General features: G+C 40.7%; 1 protein-coding gene across 1 annotated transcript in view; it reads left to right on the top strand.

The window, feature by feature from the left end:
* The first annotated feature begins 218 nt into the window (after positions 1–218).
* The window catches only part of ASAH2B (N-acylsphingosine amidohydrolase (non-lysosomal ceramidase) 2B), a 106,101-nt gene continuing 88,592 nt past the window's right edge, over positions 219–17,727 (top strand). The window contains exons 1-4 of the mRNA XM_006831432.1: positions 219–345; positions 3,634–3,812; positions 6,309–6,458; positions 16,889–17,065. Of these exons, the coding sequence (XP_006831495.1) occupies positions 219–345; positions 3,634–3,812; positions 6,309–6,458; positions 16,889–17,065 (633 nt within the window). The remainder of the gene's footprint in view (positions 346–3,633; positions 3,813–6,308; positions 6,459–16,888; positions 17,066–17,727) is intronic.

The raw sequence follows: 17,727 nt of genomic DNA, 5'->3' as shown, positions 1-17,727 counted from the left end.
GGATTTTAGGGACACTGGGACAGAGATTTCTGCAAGTTTAAATCCCAAGACCTAGAGTTCAGGCCATAAGAACAGCACAGCATTGAGAGATGTAGTCTTAATATGAAAGAGCTAAGACATCTTAACCTTGGGCAGCTTGAAGCATGTGATTTTAATTTGTGACTTTATGATTTCTTTCTCTTTCACACTTCCTCTCTGATGTCTGCGTTTTAGGAAAAATGGCAAAACGTACCTTCTCCACATTGGAATCATTCCTAATTTTCCTCCTGGTGATGATGACTGCGATCACAGTGGCCCTTCTCAGTCTCTTGTTTATCACCAGTGGAACCATTGAAAACCACAAAGGCAAGTATCATGGGCTCTCTTGGTTACATTCAGAGGCTTGTGGGAAGATAAGAAACCGTGTCTCCTGATGGTGCTGATGACTAGACAGTTCAGTTCGTACTGAAGTAACCTGGGATGGCCAGCTCCTTCTACATTAATTACCCATCCTGCAGTTTTTTATCAAGCTTACCTTTGTCCCCAAATAGCCACTTGAAAGGCATACTGACATGTATTTTTTGCCTTTGAGTTTTCCACTGTTTGAAGCACAGCCCAACATTCTTCAGGGACCAAGTAACAGAAGCTTTGCCACAAGGCTCTTTTATTTCTCTTTCTTTGCCTTTTTCTTGGTATCGTCTTCTCCTGACACAAAAGGAAAATGAAAGACCCACTGAATGCCAAATAGTCCATGAAAAAGTTTACTGACAGCATCTCAATGTCATTTTCTTTTGAGGACCAATCAAGTTCTGTAAATACGGTAGAGTGATGGGAGGTATGGGGGAGGGCAAGAGAGTCTGATGAAGTGGGGTCCGCTATAGTATCAGCTATTTATTGTCATGTCACCACAAATACAGATCTGAATTTTCAATTGAGATTGAAAATTGGAATTTTTAGAGATTTCCTGATTGCTTTTCAAATGTTGAAAATGGATTTAGGTTTTGAAAACTGTCTAGGCCACATTTGTAAGCATATAGGACCCACTGTTTTTTTGATAGAAGCTCCATGTCTATATACTTGGAAAGTAAGTAGAGCAGATCAGGCACTTTGACCATAGCAAGAGAGGGCTGGCCTTAGGCCAAGTGGAACAGGAGACAGCATTTTTTTTTTTACCTCTGTTTCCTTTTTGTGATCTCTTCTCTTTTTCAGTGTATTCTCTACCACGTCACTGTGCTTAGAATTTCCTGCACTCACAGAAAAAACTGAGGTCCTTTCTTCCAGCAGTAGGAAGAACAGGGTCTTAGAATGCTAGGAATCAAAGGATCCCTAGGATTGATTTAGTTTAACCTCTCAAAATTGGAGAATTAGGAAACCGAGGATCAAGGAGGTTCTTAATATCTATAGTAACTGTTCTCATAGTAACAGTTATATTAGCACAGCGCTAAGACTCTTGTAGTCCTAGTGCCATGTTGCTTGGAGACTCTGGGATTGTAAGGAAGCTGTCTCCAGCTTTGTGGCCTGGTTTAGCTTGGCACCTACCACTGAGGTCAAAGCAAAAGTATTTGCTTTTTGCCTTGCACTATTTAGTCTCTTGTAGAAAAAATGGGACTGGTGATGAGAAGGCATGGATTCAAACTCCTTCTAGGATTTGGTCCATAGAACGTCAGATTCAGAGTCTGATCTGGGTTGCGTACTTGATTCATCTCATGTTCTCTGTGAAATTTCAGTTGGACTTCAGCCGTCTCATCTATAAAATAGAGGAACTTGGACTAGGTGATCGCTAAGTTTTCTTGATCTCCAATATTCTACGATTTCAGAGAGTCCAGTCGATCCGTTGCCTAAGTGCTTTCTCATCACTAATGCTTGTGACAGTGACATTTGCTGCCTAGGTTATACTTGGATGCTTTTCTGGGAGGAATAAACAAATATGAAAACAAATAAAAGGTCTAAACATCTAACTAAAACTGTAGTGATGTATACTAGCCATTATTCTAAACTATTAATATATATTAACATATTTACTACTCAAAACAGTTTTAAGAAGTAGGATACTATTATTATCTCTATTTTATTGATGAGAAAATTGAGGTAAATAGGCGATGTAATGTGTTTTGCTAGTAAGTGGTAGTTATTGCTAAGTATCGTCTAGTTGGCTACAACTTGTAGCGACCCTGTATTGGGTTTCTGAGGAGCGACTGGTGAGTTTGAACCCTTGGCCTTGAGGTTCAAACTGACCTTGTAGTCAAGTGCTTATCCTGCAGCACCAAACCAAGACTTCAGTAAGTGTTTGAGTCAGGTTTTAAACCAAGGCAGTTTGTTTTTAGTACCTGCCTTCATAGTTTTTATGCCCTTCTGATATTCATGTGTGTGTGTGTATTATCAAACCAGTTGACATTGACTGACTCATGATGACCCCTGTGTGTCAGAGTAGAACTGTACTCCGTAGGGTTTTCGAAGGTTGAGTTTGAAAGTACATTGCCAGACCTTTCTTCCTAAGCATCTCTGGGTAGATTCAAACCTCCAGCCTTTTGGGATAGCAACTGAGCACATTAACTGTTTATGCTAACCAAGAATTTCATAAATATATATGCTGTAAGTACCTCACCAGGACTTAATAAATATATATATAAAGACATACAAATTAATATGGAATATATTAGTGATATAAGGAGCTCTGGTAGCATAGTGGTTATGAGTCGGGCTGGTAACCTCAAGGTCAGCAGTTCAAAACTACCAGCCGTTCCACAGGAGAAAGATGAGGCTTTCTGCCACCATAAAGATTTACAGCCTCAGATACCCTGTACAGGGTCACTATGAGTGGGAACTGACTCCACCACCACCACCACATATTAGTGAGATGACAATAATTATAACAAGGGGGAACAATATCAAAACATATATAGTGATAGGAAGTTAATTAAAATAAAGGGATTCTGTGTCAGCAAGAGTCCTGGGCCTTGGGTTGATGGTTTGAACCCACCAGCTGTTCTGCAGGAGAAACATGAGTCAGTCTGTTTCTGTAAAGATTTACAGCCTTGGAAACCCTATGGAGCAGTTTAACTCTGTTCTCTAGAGTTGCTATGAGTCTGAATGGACTTAATGGCTATGTGTTCATGTCAACCAGTATAAAATGATTTAGGACACATGAAGAATAAAAATCTTCCTGGAATGAAAGGTTGAACTGGATCAGATGTGATGGAAATAAAACACATATGTTGGTAAAAAGGAAAGGAACACAGGCTGCTCTGGATGGAGAGAATGGTAGAAGTCCATCCACAGAGTCTGAGTTCGGTAGGCTGTCTGCCATAGACCTGGCACCTGATTTGTTTGGCTGAGAACAAAAGAGTAACATGAGTGAGTGATGGTAGATGAGTTTGTAGAGAATGGGTTGTGGTGAGAAGTTGAAGGATATTTGAGGGAGACCTGGATTGTCCGGTTGAAAACATCTTCAGTCCAAGAAAGATCCTGCTTAGGAATATGATATAAAATAGGTTTCTGACAATGTTTCTCATAATATAATCTTAAATAGGAGAGAAAATACAGAGATATTTTACCCCCCTCAGGAACCCGAATGCTGTATTTTAATCAATCAGTTAATACCAATAGATAGATGGGCTAAAATACTGGTTTTAAAATATTTTCCTCTGTTTTTAGATTCAGGAGGTCAAGATTTTCCATCCACTCCAAGCTCTCCAGCCACTCAGGGTGCCAACACCACCCAAATTCCTCCAGTGACTTCCGCCCCAGAGCCTCCACTCTTTCAGAACTTCAGTGGCTACCATATTGGTGTTGGCCGTGCGGACTGTACAGGACAAGTATCAGATATCAATTTGGTAGGTGAAAGATGGGCTTCTCAAATAGCTACAAAAAGAAGTCATTTTACACCCTGCATTCATTTCTGATGATTACATCATCATTATCTTCTTTCATATCTGATGACTTCTCTGCTGCTGAACACCGTAAATATTGTGGTATATGAAGAAGGACCTTTTATTCAACCACAACTCCATTGTCAATTGTAGGTCCACAATAGGGAGTGGGGGTGACTATGGTGACACTAGAAAGTGGCCTTGCTGATGGTTGCCATGTAAGAATGTAGGCTCAGGATTGCCATATTTTCCATGAGAAGCCAAAAACATCTCTAGACTGAAGATTTTAGGATTCAAATCTCTCAATTTAAAATGTAAGAAACTCCAGTTAAATTTGGAAACCTAGTATGGGCCAACATTGTGTAAGCCAAATGAAACACTTTTTGTGGATCAGGTATGACCTGCTGCTGTTTGGATGCAAATTCTTCTCTCTGACGGTGAAAATAACTATTTATGTTAACTCTTCCTTAGGAAACCAGAGCATGAGGTTGTCTGATGGGGTTTTCTCTCTCTTACAAATAATCTTTAAATTACAGTAACTATTCCCTGTTTTCTGTTTTGAAAAGACCCTGGAATGTGAACCTAAGTAAACACTCACATAAGGGGGTAAAGCAAGTGGTAGAAGAGACTTTTTTTTTTAAAGCTTTTTATTATGAATTGAGTGATAGTTTACATGGGGGAACATTGGTTTTGCACTCATCCTATCGTATTTCATTTCATTTCAATGATTACAATTCCCTCTATGCATCATCATTTAATAGTATTTGTTTCTTTTCTCTCTGGTTGTTTTTGTTTTGAAGTACACAAAAACACTCAGGAATATACAATCATTTAAACAATCCAAGGGCACATTCTACAAGCCTGCCTCCTGGCCGCCAGCACACAGTTTTTCTCTTTACATGAGTCTAGAGTCCTCAGCTGCACTATCTCTCCATGTCATCATCTCTGCCTCCATCTCTGGTGTTGCTGCTTCTCTGGCTAAGTGAACATGTTCCGCTCATTCTCTTCTCTCTTGATGGTCCTAGGATCCTCTTTTCCTGGAATGTTGGATTAACTACTCCCCACTTTCTGTTATAAAACTTCTACCTTTACTGTTGTGGAAATCACAATTAGTCATGATAACAATTATTCACTATCGAATCATAAGAATCTTAACCCCATTTCCTTTCACCCCTCTAGACTAGATGAAACCTATTCAGTGGGGATTCTAACTTACCCTGAATACTCTGAAACAAAACTTCCTCTGAAAACTTGTAAGTCAGCCAGTATGTGCCTTTATGTTGTTGTTGTTAAGTGCCATCGAGTTGGTTCCGACCCATAAGGTTTCCAAGGGGCAGCTGATGAGCTTGAACCACCGACCTTGCAGTTCAAACTGCTTTGCAGTCTGATACATTAACCCATACCAGGACTCCCTATTTTAGGTAGCCAGTGTCTAAGTTGTACATCCCTATCAACCCTGTATACAGAGAGGCTAGGTTTGATCCTTGATGTGAAGACTGCTTACCTCTCAGTTGGTATTTTGAGCTACTACATCCATAAATATAGGTCAAGTTCGTCAAATTGTAGCAATTTACACTTGTTTCCTTTATCAAATTTCTTTATCTTTCTCTAGTCGAGTTCTGTTCATCAAGCCATTGAAGCTAGGTCAAATGGGTACTCTCTGCAAGTTTGGGTGTTCTTGTGCATCTCCCCTAACTTTGTATCAGCTGGATGCTTCCCTGTCAACTCTAGCCCTCTGTGGCTAGGTCCTTGACCATGGGCTAGGAGTCCCCAGGTCTCAATGCACTTCAGACCAGCCAGTCTAGAAGGGACCTTTTGAAGACCTGGTTACGACTCTGAGCTTTACATGAAGATGAGAGAGGGACTTTTTAAAAAATTCATGGAAAAATTTCTATTATCTTTCAATTCCAATTTTCACAGACTTTTGAAACTCTGTTTGATCTGACTTGACTTAGAGAAGAACAATGTGGCAAAAACCACAGTAAAGTATTCTCAGCAAAGATAACCATTTTCTTCAGAAAAAAAATCTACACATCAAACAATGAAATTGGGGGCCCCTTTAAATCTTTAAGACATTCCTGAGAAATGTGGGGGTGAAGAAAGGGATTTTCTTTTGTAGTGCTTTATAAAAGCAGGAGAAAAGACTATATTTCATAGGATAGAAAGATTCCCTGAAAGTTTCCAATATCATGAAATTTCTGAGCCACCAGATCCCTCCTTGTGCATACACCAGTAAACAGCTTCTGCCATCTGATCCATACATTGACTTTTATGGTTTTCTACACTGAAGATTAAAGCCTCTTTTGTGCTTAGGTTTCATTCCTGTAAACACATTTACCATCTCATGTGGAGTCACAGTGTCACATGGATTTTTTTTCTTTGTTTTTTTAAGTACTTTCTTCTTGTATGGTTGCCTGGGTGAGTGAGATACAACAGCTGTGATTCTGTCTTCCTCTTTAGATGGGCTATGGCAAATCTGGCCAGAAAGCTTGGGGCATCCTCACCAGGCTGTACAGTCGTGCCTTCATCTTGGCGGAACCTGATGGGTCAAATCGCATTGTGTTTGTCAACATTGACATAGGCATGGTGTCCCAAAGACTCAGGCTGGAGGTAAGTGATTGTAAGGAGAGAGATGGCGTGGTTAAAAGAAAAATCTCTGGGTAAATGCAATGGGAACTAATCACTTTTGATTTCTCATCCAGTGAGTTTCTACTATCCTCAACATCATAATTCTTGACAGTTCAGCATACAATTGTACAAAGACAATAATCCTTATGAAAGTTATCCCTCCCTGAAAACCCCATACAGAATCATATGAATCAAAACTGACTCAATGGCAATTACAACAACATTGTGATCAAAATTTGCTTCCAATTAAACTGAGGGCTCATCATTATTAGTACTAATTTTTTTTAAAAGAGTGTTTATGTTCCAGATGTCCTTCGTATAAATTCTCTCATTTAATCTTCCTTCTTAGAAGTTTTTGTTTTTCCACTTTTCATTGCGGTTTGAGTAAAAGTTTACAGAGCAAATTAGTTTTCTATTCAACAATTTATACACTTTTTGGTTCGTGACATTGATTACTATCCCCATAATGCAACAGCACTCTTTCTACTGCCTCTGTGACACATTTTCATTCATTCTTTCCTGCTCCTTCCAGTTTTCTGAGCTGTGTTTTTTGGTAAATGCTGCTCTTTTGATCTTACATGGTTAACTGTTCTAAGAAGTGAGTTTCTTTCTGGTGTTATGTTACTGTTCATTTTATTGTTACTTTTAAGTGCTGTTAAGTCAGTTCTGACTCATAGGGTTTCTGGGGAGTGACTGTTATGTTTGAACTGCTGAGCTTGTGGTTAGCATTGCAGTGCATATTCTTCAGCACCACACCAGGACTTGTCACTTTTAAGGCCTGTTTCTTCCTTGGAGTCTTGGTGTGGCCTTGTGGGTTGATGTGCTGGATGGCAAAATTGGTTTGAATTACAAGGTTGGTGGTTTAAGTTTACCATCTGCTCTTTGGAAACCCTACATACAGGGTCACTATGGGTCAGAATCGACTCGATGGCACTTAACAACAACAACAAAATTGTTTGGTTGGAGTCCTGGTGAGACTTTGTAGGATAAGCACTGGACAGCAAGATTGGTTTAAACTGCAAGGTCAATGATTCAAACTAATCAGCCACTCCTTGGAAACTCTATACAGGGTCATACTTAACAACAACAATGCTGTTTGGTTGAAAATTGATCTAGGAAGATGAGTTCATTTTCAGGCCTGAAGAGTGTCTAAAGGTTATAGTGTCGGAGATTCTACCCCTTGTAGAAATTTAAGAGTACCAATTAATCACGAGCCCTTCCCTCAACTTAGACAATTGAGAATAGACACAAAGACTCTGATGAGCATTACAACACTGAAAGGAGGTTGACCATGAGTCATTAATTACTGAAGTTGGGTAATAAGCACAAGGAACAATCATGATCCCATTTTAATTACTTATGTATGTGTTTGAATTTTTCCATAATAAAACTTTAAAAAGAGTGCAGTATCAACTCGCTAAAATGTTAAACTACTATAGTATATGACAAATTCTTCTGTGGTTTCCCCCAATTTACATCTTGATAGCTTTTGTTGGGAAAGTTGAAGTTATCATAAAGGTTCATGGAGGGCTCTGGAATGTTATAGACCCTTCAAGGTACAGTAAGAGAGCAAGAGAGAGTAAGAAAGGGAGTGAAGGGAATAGGGAAAGTCGGGCAGAGAGGCAAGGAGTAACAGAGTGACCGGATGCACATGAATTCCCAGGTCAATTTGTAGTAGATTTGGGGTACTCAAATTTTTACTCTAAACCACATTTTGTACAAAAAGAACATTCCACATATTCTACAACAAAGTAAATGAATGACTCAGTGAATTTAGCTGTTTCAACAGTTTAAAATTCTGTTGATCTCACACAATGAAAAATTGACTTTTACCAATTTTGCTTTAAATGGTGTATACTTCAATTTTGATGCTTGCTTTATAATAAATGTGATAATTATAAATTAACAAATGAATAACATCAAACACTCTGTCCCTTGCAACAGACAATAAATAATAAAACTCACTGGATACATATATAATAAAATTTCATGTTATTGTTGTTTGTCGTTAAGTGCTGTCAAATCGTTTCCAATCCATAGTGACCCTATAGTGGGTTTTCAAGGAGCGGCTGGGGAGCTTGAGCCACCGACCTTGTGGTTGAAACAACTTTACAGTCCAGCACATTAGCCCACAGTGCTACACCAGTACTCCACTTTTCACGTTAGGTAAATGGTAATATTTCCAGCACTGTTTGGACATTTGCTATGTTATTAAGAACTGTTGAGTCAGTACCAGCTCATAGTGACCCTGTATAGGGTTTCCAAGGTGCTGCTGGTGGGCTTGTACTGCCGACCTTGTGGTTCACAGTCTGGTGCTGATCCTACAGTGCCACACCAGAAGTCCTTGGCTAGGTTATGTTAGTGTTATTTAAATCATTGCCCATGTTATTGTTGTTGTATGCCGTGGAGTCGGTTCCGACTCATAGCGACTCTGTACAAGGTTTCCGAGGCTGTAAATCTTTACTGGAGCAAAAAGCCTCACCTTCTCCCACAGAACAGCTGGTAGTTTTGAACTGCTGACCTTGAGGTTTGCAGCCAGATTTCTAACCACTACGCTACCAAGAACAACTTTTGCCCATGTTAGTATTAGGTTAAATATATGCTAGAGTGCATCCATATGTGTGTCAAATATATTTTAAAGTTAATGTTATAAATATTGTTGTTTATAAAAGTTAGGACATAACTTTGTACATAAATGCTGTACAGTTAAGAAGTAACTTGACTGAGTTCATTGCAGTGGTCTACTTATTTGAGTTCCCTTGCTTTTGGGTGTCATGTGGGAGTGGAGTCCTCATTGGTTGTTGACCAGGATGTTTGCAGCCTTGGGTTTGTATCGTGGCAAAGAATACCACCGGTCCTTCTAGATCAGCACGATGTACAAAACTCTTCTCTCACATCGGAGGCCTGATATCTAGTAGTCTCATCTTTGTCTTTACATATCTAGTAACTGCTCAAGCTGGATCCAGCTTCATACTGGGTGAATGTAGTAAGAGTTAGATTTGACAGTCCACGCCCCACCTCGTGTTAATTAGAAAGAAATAGTATATTCCCAGTAGACTTGTTGAGAGAGCAACAAACCTTTGAGGTGGGTCTGCTATCCCCATTTTCTGAAAGAGGACACAGGATCTTAAAGAGGCTAAGTAACTTTCTCCAAATTCACAGTTAAGAAGTGGTAGAGCTGGGTTCTGAATTAATCCCAGAGCCCATGTTGCAAGTGGTATTAATCTATTTTTGGGAGGAAAATGTATTCGATCGCCTAATTTTTACAAGGCACATTGGTAGTCACTAAAGGGAACACACAACTCTTGAGACATAGTTTGTGAAGGAGCTCTGGTAGTGTAGTGGTTACGAATCGGGCTGCGAACCTTAAGGTCAGCAGTTCGAAACTACCAGCCGCTCCGCAGGAGAAAGATGAGGCTTTCTACTCTCGTAAAGATTTACAGCTTTGGAAACCCTGTACAGGGTCGCTATGGGTCGGAACCGACTCGACGGCACTTCACAACCAACAACCAAGAGCTCACTGCAGGTTAATGTGCTGGACTCCAAAGTCGGTTTGAACTGCAAGGTCGGTGGTTCAAGCTCACCAGCCACTCTTTGGAAGTCTTATATAGGGTCACTATGAATGAGACCCGAGTAGGGGGCCCTTAACAACAACAACAACAACAACAACAACAACAACAACAACAACAACACTAACCTCACTATCTAGTTGTAGGGAAAGTAGGAGGAAGGACTTTAGCAGAAATTCACAGATAACTGTGATTCATTGAAGACTAAAAGTACACTGATGTATTAATTATCTATTATTGCATCTCAGATTACTCAGATCACAGTGGCTTCTAATACCAAGCATTATCTCACAAGTTCTGTGAGTAAGGAATTCAGGAATGGCTTAGCTCAGTGCTTCTGCCTTAGGGTATCTCATAAAATGGAATCAAGATGTCAGCCAAGGCTGCACTAATTCGAAGCTTGAAGATTTACTTTTAAGATGTATCTCTTATGTGGCTGTTGGCATGAGATTTCAGCTGCTTACCATGTCTCCACACCCTTACAACATGGCAGCAAACTTCCCTCGGAGAGAAGAGCCAGGAGAGCCAGGAAAAGTCATTGTGCCTTTTGTGATGAGGACTAAGAACTTTACATTACTTTCACCATACTCTGTTCATTAAAGGGAGTCACAAAGTACAACTCATACTTTGTGTAGGAAAACTAAGGTAGGGTAGGGCAGGAAAATTAAGCTTCATATCATGAAAGGATGGGTGTTAAAGAATTATCTACAGGTTTTTTTGTGTTTTTTTTTTAAGTACTGTAAGACGAGGGTTGAACAGTGGACATTAGGAATGAAATTTCATAGAAGATGTGCTATTTGAATGGTCAGAATTTTGAATGAGTAACAGGAAGAGGGAGAAATAACTGATGAAGGGACAACATGAGCAAAAGCACAAGGTAGAGAGATGTAGAATTTTTTGAAGGAACAGGCAGGCAGGAGTTCATCTTAAAACCCACAGTTGCAGACAGATGTATCCCAGCTAAAGGTGGGTTGGTTCTGATTGTGAAGGACCTAGAATGTCTCAATGATTTTTAACACTGGAGAGTTGGTTGTGAGGAGTCTTAACAAAAACTTTGAATGTTTTTTTGAATGAGTGATAAAAAAACAATTTTGCTTACACACAGATTAGTAGTAAATCCTCTAAATTAATATCCAGGCTTGGTTGGCGAGGATCTAGTTAGGAAAGAAATAGTCTCACTAGGAATTTCAAGCAGAGAGTCTTTGTTGCTGTTGCATGCTCTGGAGTTGGTTCTGACTCATAGCAACCCTGTATGGGGTTGGCGAGGGTGTAAATCTTCATGGGAGCCGAAAGTCTCATCTTTTTCCTGTGGATTTGAACTGCTGGCCTTATGGTTAGCAGCCCAACAGGTAACCCAGTATGCTACTAGGGCTCGTTAGAGAGTCCTTAGTAAGGATAATTTTGCAAGGGGTTGAAAAGTCAAAAGAAGGAGAGATGGAAGCCAGAACTGAGAGGAGGGTTTTAACTCTGCCTGCCTGTTTCCTCTGAGGCTGACTCAAAGTGCCTGGGGTGGTGGTAGGAGTAAATGAGTGCTGATGAGATCCGGGATGAACAGACGTGAAAGCTAACGCACAGTACAGTGAAACCTATGAGACCCAAACTCAGTGGGACAGCTTTCTCTTTCACGCCTCACAAGTTTTCTTTCTTACACAGGGTCCAGTCTTACTACATTTCTCTCCCTTTCTCTTAGTGGAAACTATTTTAGTTTTCCTTCTCTGACACAGGTTCTGGCTTTCACAGCTTTGATTGGGCCATGATGAGCCAGTGTAAGTGTCTTCTGTTTATTAACTTGGAGTCCTGGCGTGGTGATGCAGGTTAATGTGTTGGACTGCAAAGTTGGTTTGAACCACAAAGTGGTCAGTTCAAGCTCACCAGCCACTCCTTGAAAACTCTATACAGGGTCACTATGGGTAGGAATTGACTTGTCAGTACTTAACAACAACAACAACAGCATATATTAACTTTTTTAGTCCTCCAAACAACTCTAGAGAGAAGTGCTATTATTGCTTCATTTGATAGACTTGGAAACAGAGTGGCTGTAAATCAGGTCATTTGCCCAAAGTGGTAAAGGAAGGACTTGGCAGAGGTAGGTTTCAAACACAGGCATCTTGGTATACAGTCCACTCTTAGCACCACTGTGCTATATAGCCACAGCTTTCCTGAGGACTCAAGGACGATTCTGATTGGAAAATGGGAGGTCATTAGCTGAAATAAAAATAAAACTCCTGGTGACCTTGGACTGTGCTCCGTCGAGTTTCCAGTGGATGATTCGTTTCAGAAGCAGGTCACCACAGTTTTCTTCTGGGGCACCTCTGGGTGGATTCAAACCTCTGGGTGGTTAGCACCTAATTGTGCTGATCGTGTTCACCACAAAGACACTTTACAGAAATAGAGCGCAGAGGTAGGTTCTGGAGGTGAGGTCATGTGGTGAGAAGGGTCTAATGTGTTGGTTTGTAGATGCTATAAAGTGATGTTGTTGTTAAGTGCTATCAAATCAGTTCTGACTCATAGTGATCCTGTATAGGGTATCTGAGGAGCAGCTGACAAACTTGAACAACTAACCTTGTGGTTGAAACCAACCTTGTGGTCCAGTGCTGACCCATAGCGACCCTGAATAGCGTTTCTGAGGAGTGGCTGTTGATTTTGAACTGCTGACCTTGCAGTTCAAATTACCTTGTAGTTGAGTGCCTATTCTACAGTGCCATACGAGGACTCTAAAAGGAATAGTAGGTACCATTTAACCATCTCTCCCTGTTTTCACTACTACCTGTGATCTGAGACACAGTGGGAAGGTCTTTAAATGAATCCACTTAGTTATCCCAAGTTAACCCAAGGGAAGGTATAAAAAATAAAGGTAGTTAAACAAGTGCCATTAAGCTTATTGATAGTACCTGGTTTTAGGCAGGTTCTCAGTCTTAGTTTTAAGATCGATGAAATTCCCAGCATGGAATAAAAATTGAGGAAGGTTTATGAGCAGTGAGAATGGCTAGGAAAACAGGATGACTTTGTAACTCTTTCTAAGTCATGCTCCCAAGTGTGCCAACAATAAGAATTGGAATGGAAACAAAAAGGAAATTGGAGAGCTCTCCGAAGATATTAATGTACGTGATTTATTTTGGTTTAAAATACCTCTTCTACCAAGAGGTTGGAAACCTGCTTCCCACTGCAAATATAATGATTATGCTATCATTAGTTATTATATTACTAAGTTTAAAATTTATTTTCCTCCCCCGAAGTCCACGTGCTTGGCTTCATATCAGAGATTTTAGTTTAGGATAAGATTTCTGAGGGGCATTAGTAGTCCAGTGCTTATCCTATAACCCCACACTGGACTCATATCCAAGTTAGACATTACTAACCTTGGCATGGCATTGTGGGATAAACATTGGTCTGCTAACCACAGTGCTGGTGGCTCAAACCCAGAAGCCACTTCTCAGAAACCCCATAGGGTCATTGTGAGTTGGAACCAACTTGACAGCACTTAATATCAACAACAGTTGCTGAAGGGTGCTCTCTATTGCAAAGCCCTAGCTCAGAATTCTTGTCAACACATGACGAATGACAGTAGCTACCAGTAGATTGAACTACATACATGAAATAAACAGTTATTTTTTTTATTCCTGCTCTTAAAGAGTTGTCCTCATTACTCTTGGGTATAGGGGGCAGAATCTATATTGCAACAAGTCCTGGGCACACGGTGGTTCAGTACATGGCTGTGAACTGAAAGGACAGTGGTTCTAACAGACCAGCGGCTCTGTGGGGGAAAAACCCTGGTGATCTCCTGCCATAAACATTATAACTTAGGAAACCAGTTCTACTTTGTCCTCCAGAGTCCCTATGAGTTAGATTGACTCAAGAGCACATAGCAACAAGGAATGGCATTTACTGGATCATTTTCACATTTTTGACATTAAAAAGAAGTCAAAAGCACCTCTGACAAAGAAGTCTCATCTTTCTCCTGTGGAGTGGCTGGTGGGTTCAAGCCATCAATCTTTTGATCAGAAGTCCAGTGCTTACCCCACTGTGCCATAAGGACTCCTTTGTAGTAGCCAGAGACTTCTTCAAACAGCCATCATTTAGTATTGGTTGTGGTCTTAGTGGGCTAGGAATTCAAGAGTGGCTGAGTTGGGTGGTGTACTTTCTATGTCATCAGGTTGCACTCAGATGTTGACCGGCTGAAGTTGTTTGAAAGCTTCACTGAAGCTGAAGATTCCCCTTGAAGATTGCTACCCACCTGGATAGTAAATGGGTGCTGACAAGATGGTTTCTCTCCACATGAGCCTCTGTACACAATTGATAAAATGTCCATACCTCATAACAGTTGGCTTGCCACAGATAGTAAGGGTAATTAATCATGGATGTCAGAGAATATCTAGTTCTTCATCTTGGGAAGTGAAAAGTAAAGAGACCTTTGTACTTTTTACTCTGTTCAGAAAGCTTATCTCCTCATTATGATGCAAGCAGCCCGTTCTCCTCCTTTAAGCCTCTGTTGGATAGTTCTTTTCAGCAGGATCTCTTCTCACTAACATCCACAATTCCTTTCTCTTACCCAGAAATATTTTACTTCATTGTGTTTATCATTATATGATAGAATCTCTTTTGTGTGTGCTTAAAATGTTACCTATTTTATTTTCAAACATTTTCTAGTTTAAATGGAGGTTGAGTCCCCAAAGTTCATTTTCCATTGGGTTCTTTAGAACTCAGAACATATTTACTCCTATAAGTAATATAATATGTTAATTTCCCAGAAATACAGTTATGATAAAGCTGACAGTACTGACCTGGATCTGTGTCCTAGAAAGTGGGGCACTGGAGGATGGGTACCAGGATGAAACCCAAATCTACTACACCCTAGGACAGTTCTCTTTGGACCTGAGAATCAAACAGCCATTGTGCTGCTCAGGCTCTGTGCTCTACAGAAGGTTTCCTGCTTCAAAATGACCTTCTGGAATTGGGCCCCTCATGCATCATTGGTGGGAATGTAACATGGCACAGACTTTGTGGAGAACAGTTTGGCAACTCCTCAGAGTTAAACATAAAACTACCATGCCCACTGCCAGTGAGTTGGTTCCTACTCATGGATACCCTATAAGATGGAGTAGCAGTGCTCCACTGCGTTTCTGAGGCTGTGAATGTTTCCAGTACATAGTTTCATCCTTCTTCTGGGAAGTGACTGGTGGGTTTAAACCACAATTCTTGATGTTAGCATCCCAATGCTTAGCTCACTGCTCCACCAGGACTCCTAGAACTACCATCTGACCCAGCCATTTCATTTCTGGGTACGTACCCAAGAAAGTGAAGGCAGGAATTCAAACAGAGAACTGGGCATCAATGTTCATTGCAGCATTTCTTTTTACAATAGTGAAGACGGGAAACAATGTGCATCAGTACATGAATGGATAAAGAATGGATACATACACACACACACTAGAATGCACAGCCATGAAGAGAAATGAAGTCCTGATGCGGGCTGCTACATGGATAAACCTTGAAAATATTAGGCTGAGTGGCATAAGTGAGTTATAACATGACACATATTATATAAGCCCATTTATTTGTGGCACTGTGGGATAAGCACTGGACTGCCAACCTCCAGGTCAGAGGTTTAAATCCATCAGCTGCTCCTTGGGAGCCCTTGATAGGGATGCTATGAGTTGGAAGCAACTTAACAGCACTTAACAACAACAATGACAACATATAAAATGTCTTGAATAAGCAAATGTATAGGAACCAAAGTATATTAGTGGCTACCAGGGATGGCAGGGAAGGGGATTGAAGGACTTACTTATTGCTTGGGATGACTAAGCTTTTGTTAAGAGTAATGGAAGCTTTGAGAGCAGACAGTCGTGATGGTTGTGCACTATGACGAACATGATTGTTATTGCTAGTTGCCATTGATTCTGTTCTGATTCATAGTGACCCTCTGTGCAACGGAAGAAAACACTGCTTGGTAACATGCCATCCTCACCATTGTTATGTGCGAGCCCACTGTTGCTGCCACTATGTCAATCCATTTCCTTGAGGGTCTACCTCATTTTAGATGATGTAATCTACCTACTTATTCATTTATTGTCTGTTTTTCTTTATTAATAAGATAAGAAATTCTTGAGTGTAGCCACTTTATCTATTGCTCAGGCTTAGAGTAGTGCCTGGATATGAATACTCAGTGTGGCATGATGAATAGCTAAGAGTATTGGGGCTATAGTTAGAAAACCTTGAGCCCAGTCCTGGTTTAGATACTCATTAGTTCATTGGGCAAATAATTGAACTCCCTTAAGCTTCAATAAGGAGCTCTGGTAGCGTAGTGGTTACGAGTTGGGCTGTGAACCACAAGGTCAGCAGTTCGAAACTACCAGCTGTTCCGCGGGAGAAAGATGAGGCTTTCTGCTCCCGTAAAGATCTACAGCCTCGGAAACCCTGTACAGGGTCGCTATGAGTCGGAACCGACTCAATGGCACATCACCACCACCACCACTGCCATCAAGTGAACTCTGACTCCTAGTGACCCAATATAGGGTTTCTAAGACTGTAAATCTTCATCAGAGCCGACAGTCTCATCTTTCTCCTGTGGAACAACTGATGGGTTGGGCCGCCGACTGTGTAGTTAGCAGCTCAATACCTAACCCACAGCACCACCAATATTCCTGTTAAAATGATGTAGTGTGTGTAATTACTATTATTATCAACAGTAGTGTTGTTGCTATGATCTCAAGCATAAACTTAATAGCTGCTTGATGGCTATGTTAATGATATGGGTAGGTGATTAAGTTCATCGGGACGTTTCCGCATGCTGAGCTGCTTTGTTTTATGTTTTTCCTTTCTTTTTTTTTTTTTTCCTTTAAGGTGCTGAACAGGCTGAAGAGTAAATACGGTTCCTTGTACAGAAGAGACAACGTGATCCTGAGTGGCACTCACACACACTCGGGACCAGCAGGCTACTTCCAGTACACTGTCTTTGTAATTGCCAGTGAGGGATTTAGCAATAGAACCTTTCAGTACATGGTCAATGGCATTGTGAAGGTAGGCAATGAGTCAAAAAGTCTGGGGCAGCTGTCCTTTACCACAGTGGATAGGAAGTGACCCTGTATAGGGTTTCTGAGGAGGGGATGGTGGCTTTGAGCTGCTGACCTTGAGGTTCAAAATGACCTTGTGGTCCAGCGCATTATCCTGCAGTACCACACCAGGACTCTGAGAGGAAGTTTAGAGATGATTTAGTGAGTTGTGGCATATGCCTATAGCATCTGGGCTGAGCACAGTCTTGCCCTTCCTGGATCCCCTTTAGCTTATTCCCCTAAGCTGTTCCGATTAGGGCTGTGGCACTGATTATCTGAGAGAGAACAGTTCTATGGCAGCAAGCCCCATGTAATCAACTAAAGAAATGGGAAGCATTTTGTATGTAACTCTCATAACTTATAGGGTCCTACATGGACAATTCAGCATCATTTCATAAAAAGACACCCACAAGAAACAAAGGTAATTAACAAGTAGTTCCTGTCTTGCCTTGTACTTCCTAAAGAACATAAAAGGGGATCCAATTTATAAACACAACATCATCATTTCTAAAATCACCTACAGTAGCTCTACACCTCCAGGATGCTCTTCACCAAGACTCTCAAACTCCATTCCCAATCCTGGCTTATGAGCTGTTACCCCTCTCTTCTTTGCATTCCAGTTTCTACTTT

Source organism: Chrysochloris asiatica, unplaced genomic scaffold, assembly GCF_000296735.1.
Source record: "Chrysochloris asiatica unplaced genomic scaffold, ChrAsi1.0 scaffold00003, whole genome shotgun sequence".
Classification (NCBI taxonomy): domain Eukaryota; kingdom Metazoa; phylum Chordata; class Mammalia; order Afrosoricida; family Chrysochloridae; genus Chrysochloris; species Chrysochloris asiatica.
The sequence above is the reverse complement of the archived record's forward strand: the minus strand, read 5'-3'. Positions and strand labels throughout refer to the sequence as shown.